At 37.7% G+C, this 19067-nt stretch overlaps 3 protein-coding genes across 3 annotated transcripts; 1 reads left to right on the plus strand and 2 right to left on the minus strand.

Annotated features, from left to right (window-relative positions):
• Positions 1 to 1223: 1223 nt before the first annotated feature.
• On the minus strand, positions 1224 to 3386 carry LOC134792880 (A-kinase anchor protein 10, mitochondrial). Its single transcript, XM_063764317.1, has 3 exons — positions 3186 to 3386; positions 3000 to 3104; positions 1224 to 2796 (listed from the first exon to the last, which is right to left on the minus strand). Exons 1-3 carry the CDS (start codon positions 3208 to 3210, stop codon positions 1307 to 1309), a joined length of 1620 nt encoding a protein of 539 aa, XP_063620387.1. The 5' UTR covers positions 3211 to 3386; the 3' UTR covers positions 1224 to 1306.
• Positions 3387 to 7706: 4320 nt separating this feature from the next.
• LOC134793167 (uncharacterized) lies at positions 7707 to 16590 on the plus strand. The gene is made up of 3 exons (XM_063764753.1): positions 7707 to 8152; positions 13630 to 14012; positions 16456 to 16590. The coding sequence occupies exons 1-3, from the start codon at positions 7994 to 7996 to the stop codon at positions 16532 to 16534; spliced, it is 621 nt and encodes a 206-aa protein (XP_063620823.1). The 5' UTR covers positions 7707 to 7993; the 3' UTR covers positions 16535 to 16590.
• Positions 16591 to 16982: 392 nt separating this feature from the next.
• LOC134792881 (malectin-A) lies at positions 16983 to 18296 on the minus strand. Its single transcript, XM_063764318.1, has one exon. The coding sequence runs from the start codon at positions 18117 to 18119 to the stop codon at positions 17298 to 17300; it is 822 nt and encodes a 273-aa protein (XP_063620388.1). The 5' UTR covers positions 18120 to 18296; the 3' UTR covers positions 16983 to 17297.
• Between the last annotated feature and the right edge of the window lie 771 nt (positions 18297 to 19067).

Below are 19067 nucleotides of genomic sequence, written 5' to 3' on the forward strand. Positions count from 1 at the left end.
TTGACTTGGAAAACACAAACTGACAATATATGTAATAAATTAAGTAAATATTCATACGCCTTATACAATTTGAAAAAAATCGCAAACGAATCGACACTTTTAACCGCCTATCATGCTTATGTCACATCTAATTTAAGATATGGTATCCTTTTTTGGGGAAACTCCAGCAATAAAGAATTTGTATTTAAGGCTCAGAAGAAATGCATACGAACGATTTGCGGGGTCCAAGAAAGTGAGCCATGTAAACCATTATTTAAAAGGCTTAAAATACTTACATTGCCATGTTTGTATATATACGAAATGACCAATTTTGTAAATACAAACCACAACCTATTTAGTAAGTTTAAAAGTGTTCGCCTGCAAAACAAACTAAAGTCTTTGCAAAAAGTACCAAGTAAAACGGCATTTTTACAAAAAAGCATACTTGGAATGGCTCACAAAATATATAATAAGTTACCGGAGAATATAACAGCATGTAAGGGTAAGGACAAGGATAATTTTTTTAAAAGAAACCTAAAAGCTTTCCTTACCGAGAAAGCATACTACTCTATAATAGAATTTTTGACTGACTTGTAAATTATTGATCCTGACCACTATTATCACATAATATTAAGATTTTATTTTCTTCTAATTACCTATTAAGATTTACTGCATGTGATAACCCTGTTTTGACTATTATTGTTTATCTGTGATATTACGATTAGAGTGTGTATTTTTATTGAATTTGTATGCCAATAGGCACGACATAGTGATACTGAAACATTTATTTAACATCTTGTAACCTACCTATGTTGAACAAATAAATCTTTGAATCTTTGACGTTTAAAATAACACTTCTACTGCGTGGGCTATCAAGTCTGCTGCAGACTATTCTTGGTCTGACTCTAAGTACATTTACATTTCCAAGCAAAAAGTCCCACTTTGTCGCTCGCCATAAGGATGCTTTGACAGGTTATTCGTATAAAGATATAAGCGCATCTCGTCTTTATGGTAAGGGACAAAGTGGGACCTTTGATTTGACTAGACTTCGATACAATTTATTATAAATTAAATAAGTGTCAAAATTCCTTTGTGTGACGTTTCGTGCTCAGCTGAATAGCGAGATAACAAATTGGAAGTTGGAAGTAGCTACTTATTGAAAGGATGACGTAATGTTGATATTTTGACATTCCGTAGATTAGGTACTCGCTTATCCTTAAAAAGAGAGAAGTTATACCTCGAAATTATATGTGTTAATTTTTATTTTATACGTATTCTATACATAATCATTTACAAAATATACTTTTAAACAATAACTATCACATGTTCATACATCATCACGTTCATTTTCTGGTGGGGCCATTGTCAGGTCGGTCACGTCTTTTACAATCATATGAGCAATTTGCCAGGCCATTTCTTCATCGACTTTAGACGTATTAATTGGCGCAAATCGACTGACCATTTTCTTAAAAACCGATTTATCTTTTTTGTCTGGATCGGGTTCAAATTTTGATTCGAATCGTCCCAAACTATTCACTCTGCCAAGGATCAAACCGTCATACCTCTTTCGCTGCCATAATGAGTCTGCATTGTAAAGCTGGTTAGAGTCTATTGTCATGTCAGGCACGGAATGGTTACGTTTCTTTTTGCGGAAGATGGGATCACCCATTGCAAGTAGAGTATTTTGAGTGCTTATACTAAATTCACTGCTGCAATCTGAATGTGACTTATGATTAGCAGACCACATATTATCTACAGAGTGAATCATTTCAGAGAGATACTTATAATATAATTCAGATTCTAAAAATGCTTTTACATAGCGGGTTAGGGTATTGAATACAATTTGATAAGGTATATCAAAGCATGTTGGAAGAGGTCCTCCTTCTCTGCAAATGTCACTTTCAATTGTAGATCTAATATTTGAGGAGAAGCCAATAGGGCTTGTCGCTTGGAGTGAAAAATACTTGTCGTAGAGAACAATTGCATCTGTTTGAGCTTGCTCCGGGCTGGTAGTGTTGGCATTAATTAAATTGTCCCTGAAATGCATTACAGCCATAAGAAATTCTAGTAAAATACTGCATGATTCCTGCTCCAAGTACTCCATAAAGTAAAATAATATGGCTTCATTATACAAAATGTCTTCCAGTCCTAGAGAGCCGCTAGTCAATAAATCTATTTGTGCCTTAATGTACAGTGGACTGTTCTGAAAGTCCTTAAAATATCTCTGTTCAATTTGATTGAACAATTCATCTTCAACTGGCTTAAAGCAATCTTCTTTTATGTGCCCCTCAGGATTGCAAATATTTGTTATAACAGTTTTTCTTAAACTATCCGGTAAGTCTAGTTGATGTGGCGCTTCTAGAGCTACATATTTTTTAAATAAATTGATGGCTTCTTCGGTTGGGTTATAATGTTTACATTTATAATTAGATACATTTTCTAGTACAGAGTGTTCTGCCAAGTTCCCAAGAGAACTTGTGGAACATTCCTGCATATTTTGTTTATATGCATTAGCACTGTCTTCAGTCCAGCTGAATCTTTGTGACGCATGCGTGGGGAGCGGCCTGCTGTGCGAGTTGCACTGCAGGTCAAAACTTTTTGTTCTGCTTAGTTTCCAATGATTGTCGATTTCACCATTTGAACCATTTTGCAAAACAAGGACCTTAAAGTTGTCCAATTCCAACCAGCACTTGACAAGCACATGCTGGCCAATAGTTTCCATAAATTGAATAAAGTATTTTATAGCTTTCTTATCTACAAGTATATCATGTACACTTAAATTCAATTTCGATTTTTTTAGGAATATCCGAGAGTTTTCTGTAATAAAAAACTTTGCATTAGGATATCTTTGTTACAAGATACACTTTTTTTAGAATTCAATGCATGTATTTAAACTGTGGTTGTGTTAGTTCAGGACAAAGGATCGCAAAACCGTGTGTTCCGATAATTTGACTATTTACATGTGTAAGAAAAGAAAACGCATTGCATACTAGTAATGAGAAAAAAATATGTTTACCTACCTTTCAGTTCACTGTCTATATGCGTGTCTAAATAAGTTTTGCTACCGGAACTGTCGATTGCGCTCGTTTCAGGTGGCCGTACCGGACAACCAGTTTTTCCTTTTGCTGAAACAATAGCCATGATAAAGCACAGTTATTACAACACCAATATAAACTTTACGTGACTAGTTTCACTTCACTGTTTACCTGCGCTCTTCCAAAACTTAATCATTTTACTGATTCACATATGTCAGACGTGGTAGCAGAAGCATTAGGTGTAATAACAGGGTTCTTCATAGGTGATTTAATAGCTCTCAGGTAGACGTAAACAATAAAATTGTAACGAAGACGAAAACAATTTTCTACTTCTGACTGATTTGCTGGACAACCCACAGAGTATGTAATGTAATCACACATTTGACGTGACGATTAATGCTACCAGTATAAAAAAATATTTTTACTCTACATGGTTGCCAGCTTAAGTTGATTTGACTAGGAAAAAAATGGGGTCAATCTCAACTAGAGTCGGACTAAGAAAAGTCTGCAGCGGATTTGATAGCCCACGCAGCGCAAGTGTTATTTTAAACTTCAAACTTCTATGAGTTTATCACGTATAAATAACACTTGCACTGCGTGGGCTATTAAATCCGCTGCAGACTTTTTTTGGTCCGACTCTAGTGTCCATTCTACAGCTTGGCAAAAAAGAGTAGAAATTAAAAAGTGGCAACACTGTAGTGTCGTCCCGTTTTCTTATATAAAGGCCGTAACACACTATCGCACCACACCAAGGTCATTATATCTCTTTCTCGCTCTTACTTATCGTTGCGTCGCACAATGACCTTGGTGCGGTGCGATAGTGTGTTACCACTATAATAGTATATATTGGTTTGAAAGGAACGACACTACAGTGTTGCCACTTTTTAATTTCTACTCTTTTTTGCCAAGCTGTACCTAACAATATTTTGAAATGCGGTGGCTGCGCAAGACCAACATTTTATGGGGAAAATGGGCGTCAGTAGAAAAAAGCGGTAAATTTAAAAAGAGTAGGCGGTAAGGGTTATCGTCCCATAGAAAATTTGAATTTCGCGCCTTTTTCTACTGACAAAGTTTGACCGGCTATACCTACTTACATTTCGCGAGTGGTCAAATTATGCATAAACTATTGGGGCGCGAGGCCACTCGGTCCGCAAGGCCGTAGCCCACGTCGTCAAGGAATCAAAGGAATTTCTGGAAAAGTAGCTATAGTTTAGAAAGCCATTTACACCAGTAGAAATAGACGGCAAAATTTAAAAATTTAGGCACGAAGGAGTTGTCCTCTGTCCTCCCATAGAAAATGAGAATTTCGTGCCTTTTTCTACTGACAAAGTGGGTTTGCCACATGAGTAGGTACTTACATTTGAATAGGTACCTATAGAGAGATGAAGACGATATATAGTTGGTCAAACCAATTTGTCAGTCAGTAAGAACCAGGAAAACTATACTCATCCTTTTCTTTTGAGTGCTAGTACTAGTGTAAGACAATGATAGTATTGATAATATGATTCTCTCTGTCTATGATTGAAATTACACAGTCCTTTGACAAACTATATTTATACACAACGTACCAGCGTAGCGATGATCTCTATCCGGGATGCGAGGTCGTCAATGGGCGTTATCATGGTCTAATAAAACATGGTCTTCTATTCCCAGAGTGACACGGGCCTACGTCACAATAACATTGCCACTTCATTTCAACATAACATGTTACATGGGTACATTATACCTATAGTTAATAAGTTCTTTATAATTTTATAATTTTCATTTATATTAATTTTATCTTAAATTTTACAATAACACGTAATTTTTAATTATTCGTTAGCAATATCTTCCGATTCACGAAAGAAATTTCAGACGTTCGGGTAATTCTGTTTACATTACTGGCAACACAGGATAGCGCTGTCACATTTGACAATTCGGATCTAGATAACTTCATGCCCTGACCGTCGTCCTTGTCGAACGCGTGTTAATTGTTATTTCCTTCTCGCTCAGTGTCAGCAGTCGCAGTGTTTTCCAAACTTTTCACGTCGTAAGCTTGGTAATTAATGTGTAACTGTGAATTAGTTTTTCAAACGTTTGTCTTGTATAGATAAATAAAGTTTAATTTAATACCTTAGATTTGTTTTACTTTACTATGTTTCTACATGAATAACTTAAAATTAATGCCGTTAAAATAATTTTCACCGTCGGTTAAAATTCTCCCACATTTTAAAGTTTGAGAACCTGTAAACAGCATGATGACGTAGGCCCGTGTCAGTTAGGTCATACGCGAATCTCGGAATAGAGTACCAGGCGGAGTATATTATTATACCATGGGCGTTATCAGAAATAAATATTGAAAACCTGATTCTTTCACATCTGGAAGTTCTTGGGCTCATTCTACTCAGAATCGACAGCATTCTCCATCCCACCATTAAAAAAAGATGTCACAAAATGTCCATTCCATTACGTCACGTTTTAGTATGAAAAAAAATCACTTGTATGTGCGTGACGTAGTGGAATGTACAATTTTCATACAAATTTTTGGGACATTTTATTTTATCATCAGGATTGAATGTGCTAGTGACTCTGAGTTGAAAGAACCCAAAAACACCGGGATCTGTGAGAATCGGGTTTTCGATATTTATTTCTGAAAACGCCCCAATCCCTTATCACGCCGAGGTATGTAGGTATGGTATAGTGCATTTCTCTAAGAATTGCGCTAAGTATATATATATATCATTGTAACACTACTAAAAGTTAAAGATATTTCTTGGCCTGACGTAGTAGAGTGGCGCCCTGCTCTGAAGGTGCTGGTGAATGTAGACTGTAGGTAGTTGTCTGCGTCTTATGGCTCCTCTACACGAATGGCCAACGCCGGCCAATCCAAGGGACGCATTTATGCATTAGAGGGAGCAAGTGATATTGCTATCTCAGTCTACCGCATGGCTGCGTCCCTTGGATTGACTAGAACGTGATGCTTCGTAGCCATTGTTAATACATTAGACTGGCGGCCGGCAACCTTTTAGCAGCCAAGGGCCACATAGCAGTTAACGAAGTGGACGCGGGCCGCACTTTGTTAATATTTATGACTTTATCAGACATTGTCATTTGTCAATATTACATACAAAATAGCCAGGGAGGCTCGCGGGCCGCAAGTGAGAGATTCGCGGGCCGCATTGCCGACCGCTGCATTAGACAATATTTTCGCGCATGCTTGAGTAAAGTAGGTACCTACCTACCTATCTGTGTTATATTTTTATCTGTACATTGATTTATTTTATATTGTACTATATTAAATTCATATAATGACTCATAATAATTCATGTTAAACACAGTATTAAAAACACGTTAGATACACGACGTTACGACGTTAGAAGCATAGGTACAACGATTATTACCTTCTATAAATAAAACGTTTGAAACGCCTGCGAAGCGTATATTGCAATCCTGTTTGCTACACCATCCGAGAAATTGCATAGGTACAAACGTTATAAAGCCATCAGGAAATCTGCAATCTAGCGGAAATTCTGTTTTAGGTAAGCTACGGCTCAATTCAAACAATGCTTTTAAGATGTCACACCGATACGATACCGATCTATCAGTATTAAAAGTGACGTTTTTGGTTGAAGAAATGTCACTTTTGACTCTGACCGATCAGTAGTATCAGTATCAGTCTTATCGCTAAAAAGCGATCTCTTCCAGTTGTGTACTTTTAAGAGTCAAGTAAAATAAAGCGCTGAATTGTGACGAAATAGGCAACAAGGTGGAAATCGAGTTATGTGGATGAATTGAATGTGCATACGTGTACACTTAATGACATAATACATAATTGATAATTACTAGCCAGCCAATTAAATGCCATCTTGTGTTCCTAACAGGTTTGACCACCCACACCCATCGGGATAACAGCCCGGTTTAGTGCTTATCCTAGCTATAGGTACGACGAGTACCTGTACCTAACGAGTTCCTATCTTGGGCTATTATATATTATCTATAGTAGATACTCTAGAGGGCTGTCTTAAACTTGCTGGGCCCCTGGGCACATAAGATTTTGGGGCCCTTTTGGAAAGTAAAGAAAGCCAATTAAACGAACATTTTTCTACTATGATCTTCCATTTATTATGGGTAATCAAATATACTGTTACTGTCTGTCCTTCGGGGCCCCTGGGCACGGGCCCCGTGTGCCCTTATGGTAAAGACGGTACTGATACCTACTCTGTATATTCTCCCTCGGGAACATACATTCCAGACTAGGAAAATATTATTATTAATTACCCAATTAAGGTACCTATCTATTATGAAATAATTATATGTATATAAAAAAATCTAAGGCGACAAAAAAAATATCGAACCTTCTCACAAAATTTCAAAGAATCGGTTGAGAATTTGCGACCTGTAGAGAGAACATCCGCACAAGCTGAACTGAAACCTTCGCTAACGCTCGGTCAATTATATTGCGTTATATTTTTATGTCTAAAACAATCCTATCTAACTAACCTAGTAAATAAATGATATAAGTTGATTTGCCAAGTATTTCTATAATAAATTAGGTACTTTTTGAACTTGAATCTGAACTATATCTGGACTCTGGAGGACCGATGTATGGTAGGCCTAATAATAATGATAATGACACAAAGGAGATTTAGAAATTAAGAAGCAAAGTGGTGTGTAAAGTACTCCTTTATTTTTTAAACAAAAATTTAAAATATAACGTTTTAAAGTGAACTTATTCCTTCGTCCAACGAGTGTTGCCGATTCCATAAAACTTCTGTTAGTTTCAACGGTTCATTGGGCAGATTATCCACGGTCCTTACGCAATCTGAGGACGCAGTGCACTAGCGGAGGCTATCGACCTTCCCACGATTACTTGAAAGAACTGTTATGTTGTTGGAAATAACTTGGTGTCCAGAGGCGCGCAGGGCAGGCTTAGCTCAGCCAGTCGCCTGCTCGCGGGACTCGGGGCCACTTCACCAGACACCACTTTACAAGCTTACAAAATGTGCGCAAAATCTATTTTGTTGTTATTTTCCATTTTATCGACTTACGTAGACTCAGCTTCGTTTGACCAGCGTCAGACTGGAAACTTGAACGTGCAAGTAGATTTAAAGGACATCCAAATCATTGCTTTGATGAAAGGCGGCAAGGAAGAATATGTGGTAAGAGATCTTTATATTTAAAATATAAACATTTTATTCCTAGCCTTGCTTTATTAGCTAATAGGTATCTATATACTGTATATTTACTACTAGGTAATACTAGGTAGTAGGCTACTAGGTATATTTTGTCATGTTTTATTTTAGTGCTCTAGAGTTTATTACAAAGCGGCTGTAGGCGGTTTACTGACATGAAATGATGTGTTCCCCGAAACATGCGGCACTTTAGAAAATTAGATTGCAAGTAGATAGGTACCTACACTACCTACCAGCTACACTACACAATTTACTATACCTACTTATACAGAACGTGACGAAGCTTAACTCTGTTAAGAATTTTAAACAGTTTCTATTTTGAAAAGGTTTAAGTAGCTGGTAATTGTTACTGCACACCGTTGTATGGGGACCTTGCACTTTGAGACTATGCGCTGAAACTTAGCACAGTTGATTCTTAGCTGGTCTTGAGCAGATACAGACCGGGAGCCGTCGAGAGCCACCTCTCATTTAGTGGGGGGGAGGGGGGAAGTTCGACGCCGCCGCGCTTCACTTGGAGCAACATTTCTCTAAAACTATACATATTAGGGCATGTAATATATCATTTTCGGATAAATTAAGGACGAGGAATCTAGTTTTGGAACAAAAACAATGCACTTTCTAACAAAAAAAAAAGCATAAAGTAGAAAGGACTAAAAAACGTATTTTTGATTTTTTCGTAATTACCAATTTTTTTTAAAGTGTAGCAGGAATCTGAAAACAAAACACACAGTCGTAAAGCTACACTTATTACGTTTAAGAAAATATATAGTTTAATATACAAAACTGTTGAGAAATGGGAGATACAAAATAATATTAAGCGTGGGTCAGAGTGATCTCAATACAAAATATTATGAATGTGGGAAAGTTACTTATAATTTGTTCGACAATCGTTTATTTTTCTTGTTTTTCGTAAATAACTCGTAAACGGTAGCCCACAGCAAAAAATTATCTTTTACGTAAATAATCTGTTTCAGATCAGATTTTTCGCTACCATCAATATAAAAAAAATATATAAGGGAGAAAATGAATACCTAGGTCCCCTTTTTTAGTCATTCGTAAATAACTCGTAAACGATGGCCAATAGCAAAAAATTTTTTAGTACATGAATAATAAGCATAAAATTTCCTACAAAAAAGGTTATTCAAACTTTTTCGCTAGGATCAATATTTAAAAAGGGGACCTTAGAATTTATTTTCTCTCTTTAATATCGTTTTTAATATTGATCCTAGCGAAAAAGTTTGAACGACTTTTTTTGTAGCAAATTTTATGTAAATTATTTATGTACTAAAAAATTTTTTGCTATTGGCCATCCTTTACGAGTTATTTACGAATGACAAAAAAAGGGGACCTTAGTATTTATTTTCTCCCTTCAATATTTTTTTTAATATTGATCTTAGCGAAAAAAAGTAGCACTTATTTTATAAGAAATCTGAAACAGATTATTTACGTAAAAAATATTTTTTTGCTGTGGGCTACCGTTTACGAGTTATTTACGAAAAACTAAAAAAATAAACGATTGTAGAACAAATTATAAGTAACTTTCCCACATTAATAATATTTTGTATTGAGATCACTCTGGCCCACGCTTAATATTATTTTTTATCTCCCATGTAACAACAGTTTTGTATAATAAACTATATATTTTCTTAAACGTAATAAGTGTAGCTTTACAACTATATTTTTTGTTTTCAGATTCCTATTACACTTTAAAAAAAATTGGTAATTATGAAAAAATCTAGGATACGTTTTTTTGTCTTTTCTACTTTATGTTTTTTTTTGTTAGAAAGTGCATTGTTTTGGTTAAAAAAAAATTCCTCATCCTTAATTTATCCGAAAATGATATATCACATGCCCTAATAGGTACAGTTTTAGAGAAATGTTGCTCCAAGTGAAGCGCGGCGGCGTCGAACTTCCCCCCTCCCCCCCACTAAATGAGACGTGGCTCTCGAGGTCTCCCGGTCTGTATCTGCTCATGACCACCTAAGAATCAACTGTGCCAAGTTTCAGCGCATAGTCACAAAGTGCAAGGTGTCGTGCACTAACAAACTAGCAAGTAGGTATAAATACATTTGAGTTCACATTCGAAATTTTTTGACGCGTTGTAATCGGTTGAGGTTGAGTGACAGAGTTGACTACGGACCCTATAAAATACGGTCGAATTGATAACGCCCTATTTTTTTATAAGTCGGTTAAAATTTTAAAGTTATACTTGACTGATGATGTCATTTCCGTAAAGGGGCCTACTGATTAACAGTCCGCCGGACGGTATTGGCCTGTCAGTCGTTCGGAACTGTCAAAATGTTGTTCTAACTGACAGGCAATATACCGTCCGGCAGACTGTTAATCAGTGGGCCCCTTAACTCCCTTTATTCAAGTGAACTACAGTGCTACAATTTTATTAAGTAGGAACAGTCTCAATTATCTAAGGACCTAATCTTTTTGCTCATGAAGCGCAATAATGAAAAAATTAAACCATTTTCGTAATTCGAACAATTCGCAGGCCTATTCGAACGTGCGTGCGTCTCGCCCGCGCCAATACATAATATGTACGGACAAGTACGAGCGAAAGGTACGATAACTGTGCCCCTAGCCTCATCATCATCATCATCATCATCAGGCTATATTAGTCCACTGCTGGACATAGCCCTCCCCTAAAGAGCGCCAAAGCGCCCTGTCTTCAGCTTGCCGCATCCAGCATCTGCCTGCAGTCTTTCGCAGATCGTCATCTTACCTGGTCGGAGGGCGTCCTACACTACGTTTGCCGAGTCGCGGTCTCCACTCAAGAACACGTTTACCCCAGCGGTTGTCGGTTCTTCTTGAGATATTCCAGCCCACTGCCACTTCAGCTTGCTAATTCTTTGAGCTATGTCGGTAACTTTGGTTCTCTGTCGGATGTATTCGTTACGAATCCTATCCTCCAGAGAAACCCCGAGCATAGCTCTCTCCATAGCTCACTGAGCGACTTTGAACTGGTGGACCAACCCTACCGTGAGTGTCCATGTCTCGGCTCCGTAGGTCATGACGGGTAGGACGCACTGATTGAAAACTTTTGTTTTCAAGCATTGCGGTATGGATGACGAGAACACTCGGCGATGTTTCGCGAACGCTGCCCAGCCGAGCTGGATCCTCCTCGTGGCCTCCTTCTCGAAATTGTTTCTACCTAACTGCAGAATCTGCCCAAGGTAAGTGTATTCGGAAACGATTTCGAGGAGGTGACCATGTACGACTATCGGTATTGGATCAATGTGGCCATTGATCATGATTTTGGTTTTATCCAAATTCATGCCAAGACCGATGCGTCGTGAGGCTGAAGCTAGGTCGTCCAGTAACCGGTTCAGCTCCTCCAGCGACTCCGCCATTAAGACTATGTCATCTGCAAATCGTAGGTGTGAGATGTAGTCGCCGTTTATGTTGATGCCCTTACCTTTCCAGTCCAGCGTCTTAAACACATCTTCCAACGCGCTTGTGAACAGTTTCGGGGATATAACATGTAGCCTAGCCTAGTGTATGTAAATTTCATACAATAGCGTGACGTGACGTATGCCTTTGCGTTAAGTCTCATTTTGTAGGGGATTGTGAGTTTCAGAAAAGTCCCGCTCTGCGCGCTGTTCAAAATTTCATACAAAATGAGACGCAAACGCGTACGTCCGTCACGGTATCGAATGAAATTTACACTAGGGGTTCAGAATGACATCAGTTAGATGCCATTTTGATATCAGTGTAAACGGTACTTTTTCGAATAAGTATACGAGAAGGTAGAGTTTATTTGTTTTACAAGGGGGCAGGAAAGTTTTTGTTTAACCCCTCGTGCTAATATTGATACCCGAGGAAGACTCCAAAATTGAAGCGCTAGCGTAACGAGTGGTACAAAAAATAGAGTCCTGAGCTTGAGCGTTGCGAGGATTTCAAGGCAGGAGGTTTCAATAAATTGTGCTATCGAGTGAATCGCAACATTGTTCACCATACCACCGCGAAATCAAATCTATATAAACTTAATTTTCCACTCTTGCGGATAAAATGCAACTTTCTCATCAGTTTTTGAAGAATAAAGAGAGCGGTGTGGTGAGAAAGAAATTATCTCAAAATTTTCCCCTTGACGTACTTTATTATGTATTCCTTTCTCCTCCTCCACTATATGTTATGTCATAATGTTCCAATGTTAAAAGTTTTATTAAAAGATATTTCCCTTTTATAAAACATATCCAAAATTAGGAAAAAACTTTCTTTAAAATCTCTCGGTTTTACTTTTCAAACACATCGTAATCACTGGACCTTAATCCGCAGCGGATTATGCTTAGGGTTTCTGGTTTCTCGGCCTTTTTTATTTCTCGAGGCACGGGAATTCTCGAACAGAATTTCTCGAGTTTCTCGAGTATCTCGAGAATCTTTAAGAGTTTCAAAAAACACGTTATTTTTAATTTTTGGCTTTACTACAAATCAGACTCATAAGAATCGTAGGTGAGATCAATAATCAAACAAATGGAAAGTTTTTAGTAACCATAAATTGCACTTAATAATCGAAATTCAACAAGAAAATAAACTAAAGGTGCATGCGTGCGCGCCAGCGATGTGATATGCTATAGTATATTTCTTTAGGGACTTATTTCACAAAATGTTAACAAACCACAATAAGGTATTTTATCATCAAGTTTTTCTAAGTAATATAAATACTTAGGTACCTATTCAACGTAACAATGAAGCTGCTAATATTGTGCTATTTTGCTAATAGGAATATATCGGGATGATTTTATTTATCAATAGTAATTTAGTTATGCAATATTTGTTATTATAAGGCCCTATAATTCGTTTTTGTTAGCATTAGAAAGAAGATAAGCGATCTTGACGTGTCTTTTTAATGAAAAACACTTTTGATAAATAAGTCACGACAAATATGTAACAATGTCATATACGATCATTTATGTTGTTTTGCTTTCATAAGTAACAGTTACTAAGGCTTTAAAGCGTTTTTCAATAAAAAGACTCGTCAAGATTGTTGACTTTTTTTCTAATGCTAAAAAAACGAATTATATTAATGAACCTAAAACGAGACGAATTATTTAGACATTTGAGAGTAGTAGTTTTAAAGTTTCAAAACATGAAAATATGTTGAAGCCAGATCGATAGGGGACGGATCAAGGCAGTTTTTTTATTTAGTTGGTTGATTCATAAATGTTTTAAGTTTATTTAACTACATTTATTTAACTGCTTAAAGAAATACACTATAGTAAGTATAGACATATCACGCGTGAATCACGTCTTTATACGCGTGTTTTCTTGTTACTTATCACAAGAGATTTATTTCTCGACTTCTCGAGGCATTGAGAATTTTTTTCCCGTCTCGACGAAGGGCAAATTTCTCGAGATTTCTCGAGCAGAAACCCTAATTATGCTATTCTTTGCGCAGTATATCCTCAATCTTTAACGAATGCCTATCTTTATTTCAGGATTACGACTATGCCTACGATTACTCAGAGATGACGATAAAACCGCAAAACGGTTCGACTACACCGAGACCGTTAAATGCAACCACTGATGCTGAAAATGATTCAACTACCACTGTATTCGATCTGTCGACTGTGGCGATAAAAAATGATACGTGGTTGAGTGCCGAGACCACACCGGCACCTACCGCGGCGACCCAGCAAGACACGTTTTCGTCAACAGAAAAAAATACGGAAGGCTTCGCAACGGCATCGTCCCCGCCGATTCCTAATGACAAAAACATCACCGTAACACAGACTGCCTCGAATAGCACGGAATGTAAAAAAGGTCTTATTCTTAACCTCAAAGGTGATTGCGAACTCAAATTGCAAGGCACCGGAAATGCGTAAGTAATTACATATTATCTGACTTACATTTGTTTCGTATATCTATGCGTAATTGTGTACCTATGTAGGTACCTATATTATGATGTGTTGACCATTTGAAAATGGCAGAGACTTTTGATTTGGTAAAGTACACTGAGTACACATAGAGTCGGATCAAGATAACTCTGCACAGGATTTGCAATGACAAAATTATGTTATGGCACTCCACACTTTGTTGTACCTATTCAAAGTCGGTGCAAAGTTAGATTAGTCGGACTCTACCTAATACTAGGGATCTTATTAGGTTACTTTTAATGGGATGGGACATAACACATAGTAATATCTGGATTTGGATTAGGAAAGGTGTATTCGGGTAATTCCGAAAATCACCCATAATTTCGTGGTGTCCGTGTATTCTCAGGGGGCCTAGCCAAGATGCCAATCGTTTGCCTCGTAGCGAACGAAACGCTTAATAATGTCTCTCTGTCGCACTGGATATGGTACATGGAAGAGCCGAGCAACACATTACCGTTTTCGTTCGCTACGGCGCAAACGATTGGGATTATGGCTATGGCTATAGGCCCTCAGTACGTCTACCACCAGTTTTGACATTGACATAACGCTCACGTCTACGTAATTTACTTTCTGTATATCTCGCTTGCACTAATATGCGAGTACGAGCGAGATGCATAGAAAGTAAGTTATGTAGACGTGAGCGTATATGTCAATGTCAAAACTGATGGTAGACGTACAGGTCCACGATTTGGAATCATGAGCGTGTAGAGGGAGATTAACAAGTAGTTATCATAGAAATCGCGCGATTTGTATGAAATATAAGTATTAACACTACATTAAATTTTTCAATCAAGCAAAATAATCTGAAATAGGGACTGAATTCGTACCACCGTTCGTTGGTCTGGTGTGCGTCGGTCGATCGCGATGAAGCTCCCGTTACGGAGCGAAACATGTCGAGCAATTTTCGAATTAAGAAACGTGAGTGACACGTTTTAATGTCAGAGTCACGCGGAAGTTTTTCTATCAAAATTTGTACTACCGATTAAAATGGGACTACCCTAAAGGCCCTTAAGGTGGAAATATTTGCTGTACTTAGGTGAGGTCTTGGTAGCTCAGATGGCAGATAATTGGGCACATTTCACGCGATAAAAATGGTTACCTAGTGTCTATTTCATTAACAGTTTAGTGTTCGGCTAGCAATTACTGTTATCAACGTAATTGCAATGTACGTGTGTACTTACAATACATACAAGCATACCCAAGCACTAGTCTTAACCACAGAATAAATAATATTACTAGGTACAGAAGACTCACTCTCCAACAAAACGCGTCTGTTACGATTAGGACAGATATGACCGCTAGGTGGCGCAAGCGCCACGCGCGGCTTATGGCTAGGCACCAAAATTGGTGTGGGACGGATGTACTTGTTGCGACGCGACGAAATCGCGGAGTGAGCCACGCCTGTCTTAACATTTGTTGCTGTCGGTAATAATGTCGATTACCTCTAGAAAGTGCCACTCCTAGTGGGAACATAGTTCAGAGCCAGTAACCGTTACCAACTTTTAGTATGTTGTTGGACATGGTATTTGGACCTGCCGGGAGCGGGTGGCGCAGGTCATCTACTTCAGCGTAATGTCATCAAAATAACTCCCGCTTCTCTGTGAATACTGGAGATCCAACACCATGCCCAACCACATCCATTTCTGACGAAATAGGCATTGTGGTTTAGCGGAATTCCGCATTCAAATATGTATGTAGGGGTGCTAAACTAATAATTTTGCTGACTGTATATAAGTACCTAAGCGCTGGTGGCCTAGCTAGCGGTAAGAGCGTGCGACTTTCCAAAGGTCGCGGGTTCAAACCTCGGCTCGTACCAATCATGAGTTTTTCGAAACTTATGTACGAAATATCATTTGATATTTACTTACCAGTTGCTTTTCAGTGAAGGAAAACATCGTGAGGAAACCCGTCTAATCCCAATAAGACCTAGATTCCCCTCTGGGTTCGAAGGTCAGATGGCAGTCGCTTCCGTAAAAACTAGTGCCTACGTCAATTCTTGGGATTAGTTGTCAAGCAGACCCCAGTCTCCCATGAGCCGTGGCAAAATGCCGGGATAACGCGAGGAAGAAGACTGTACATAAGTACCTACTAATTGGCTAGCAGCAGAAATCCAATAAGAAAATCCGCGATTATTATGCCTGATAAAATATTACTTATCAAAACCTATCTCCTATCAGATATGGTAGTTATTATAAAAAATATTTTTAATGAGTGTCAACCAAAATATGTTTTTTTTTTATAAATCCATGGAAATAACATTGATGTCACTAGCACCGAAATATTATTGAGAGCTAGCCTAGTTATTTCGTAATAGGTACTCAAAATGTACCTATTACGTATGTAGTGACCATTAAACTACTTATCTAACTACATTTTATTCTTTCACAGGTTGCTGAAATTAGTTAAATTATCCCAAAGGTTGAAACTGAAGAGAGAAAACCGAAGAAATCAGAATCATTCAACATAAGCTACTGGACTACATGCTAATATAGCTTATATACTTACATATGTGACAAAGACTGCAAGAATAAAATTTTGTTAAAAATTCCTTCTATGGGTTTTTAGTTAATACATATTTTCCTTTAGTAAGAATTGCATTGTTTTATATTTTAGGGCTGGCTGGGCTGTATGAGTATGAGGAAAACTGTATGCTAGTCATTCTAGCCAAGCATATTGTTATTTTGGACACATGTGCTTTTATTAATTGCCATCCCTTGCACTGGCAATGTGAAAGTTAGTAATTATTATAACTAATAACATTTATGGGATCCATTTCTGGTTGTCAGTAAAGATTAACATGTTTATGGCAAAAATGGTAAGTCTTTCTTGTATTGGAAATGAGTAAATGACACATTTACATAGCATAGCTTTAATCAGCGGTTTAGGATAGCCTTGTGTGGAATGGAAACAAAATGTAACTGAATATTATTTATTTACATAATTTCTATGCACTTTTAAAGTATAAAGTCATCCTGCTCCATTGTGCCCTAATCATGTTTATTTCAATATATTATGCTTTGAATAGGACGGGCCTTAGTTTTTTTTTTTCAATTTTTTGTACTATTTGAGGCATTTGGATTAATTCCTTGTGAATTCATAGTTTCATGCACATAAAATTATGTAAAATAATAATTGGCAATAAGTTAAGAACATACAGCATACACAATGTATGAAAATTAATAATGGTGCACAAGATCCTAGTCACACAGAACAACATGAAACACAAGAGACTACAGTTTGCAGAGACAGAATAAGAGGGGCACGAAGGCTCCTATGGTGATGAACACAGGTATAAGCACGGAGCTCTCATCCATGGAGTAGGGGTCGGGCTGCTTAGGACCACTTGCCCTGCGTGACTGGGTATTTTTCTCTTCTACTTCCTCTCTAGGCTCCTCTGCCTCATTGTCTGGCCACACTAATGGTGATAATTTAGGAACTTCATCTATAGTACCCCTCATCACATATAAAGCATTGATTTTGGGGTTGTCTCGGTAACCTTTGATAAACTCTACCTTTATTTTTCCTCCTCTAATATCAGATTCTTCCTCATTGTAATACAGTTTACCATTTTTAATAGAGTATGGAATATACTCGTCATGCGCCACACCACGACCCACTTTGTCGAAAATGTCTAAATCGGCTACTATGGTGTGGTCTCCGTTGAGGACAACGTCGAATACTTTCATATTGGGAGCGTTGAAGTATACTTCGCTAAACTTGAGTACCAGCACGTAATCCCCGTCTTTGTTGGCTGGGATGTCGTAGCCGAAGGTGCTGTGGTGGTAGCGCTCCGTCTGGTACAAGATCTCGTCCTTCGGGTTGGCTCTGCCGATCATTACCAGCTGTTTTCCGTAGTCGGAAGCGGTGCCAACTCTGCCGTGCAAAGGATCTTTCTCATAATGAATGCCGTATATGTCTGTGTGCGCAGGTCCGCCAGCGTTGATTGCGTAAATTATTTCGCCGAGTCCTGTTGCATTTCTTATTAATGAAAGTACAGATAGAAACCATAAAATCCGACAATTCATTTTTGATGACGAGTCACACACTTTCATGTTCGAATAAATTAACTTCACTAAGATTGTCACTTGCGCAAACAGTCCTTGCTTTGTACACTATTATGTCAATATATTATTCCGCATTTTTCTTTAAAATTAGCATGGAATAATAAAAGGTAAATAGCCGAGCCGGCATTATTCAGCGGACACGATCGTGCGAGCAATTTGCCAATGCCAAACCAAACGACTAATGTTGCAAGGAAGAAAAACAAAACTCCCCATATTATTGAATACAATTTTGAGACAATGAATTAAAATACACAATTCGTTTAGTAGTACCACTGTATATATATTGTATGTAAATAAATGTTTTTTTATAGTAAAAGTTAAAAAAAAAATAAACATAATAAAAACCGAAATATCTGCAAGAATTTATGAATAATTATATTTCACATAAGTTACCTATTGACAAAATATTGTTTTGCTTTTAATATGTAATTCAATAAGTACTTTCGTTCAACTATTTACTGCGAGTCCAATTTATGGGGTCTTTTCGTGACTGGTAACATAACCTGTATTTTTTTTAATACAAGGCAAAGAAATAACGTAAACATACAGCCACAGCCACAAAAGCCTGGTTAAAAGCCGTAACAGACTACCGCACCGCACTGCGACCTTGGTGCGGTCAAAATATCTCTTTCTTGCTCTAACTTATAGCTGCGTCTTTAACGCACGTACGGCGACCACCTTACACACTATCAATACGTGCGCCGCACCGCACCAAGGTCGCGTAAGGTGGTCGCCGTACGTGCGTTAAGGACGCAGCTATAAGTTAGAGCGAGAAAGAGATATTTTGACCGCACCAAGGTCGCGGTGCGGTAGTCTATTACGGCTTTTAGAGCTGCTTAAATTTGACGTTTCATTATTAATTTCGATCTGTTTAAAACAAAATGGCGCCATTCCGCTGAGAATAAATATATATAGCATAGCCACGCGTAGCTATGG

This window comes from Cydia splendana, chromosome 8 (genome assembly GCF_910591565.1).
Source record: "Cydia splendana chromosome 8, ilCydSple1.2, whole genome shotgun sequence".
NCBI lineage: Eukaryota > Metazoa > Arthropoda > Insecta > Lepidoptera > Tortricidae > Cydia > Cydia splendana.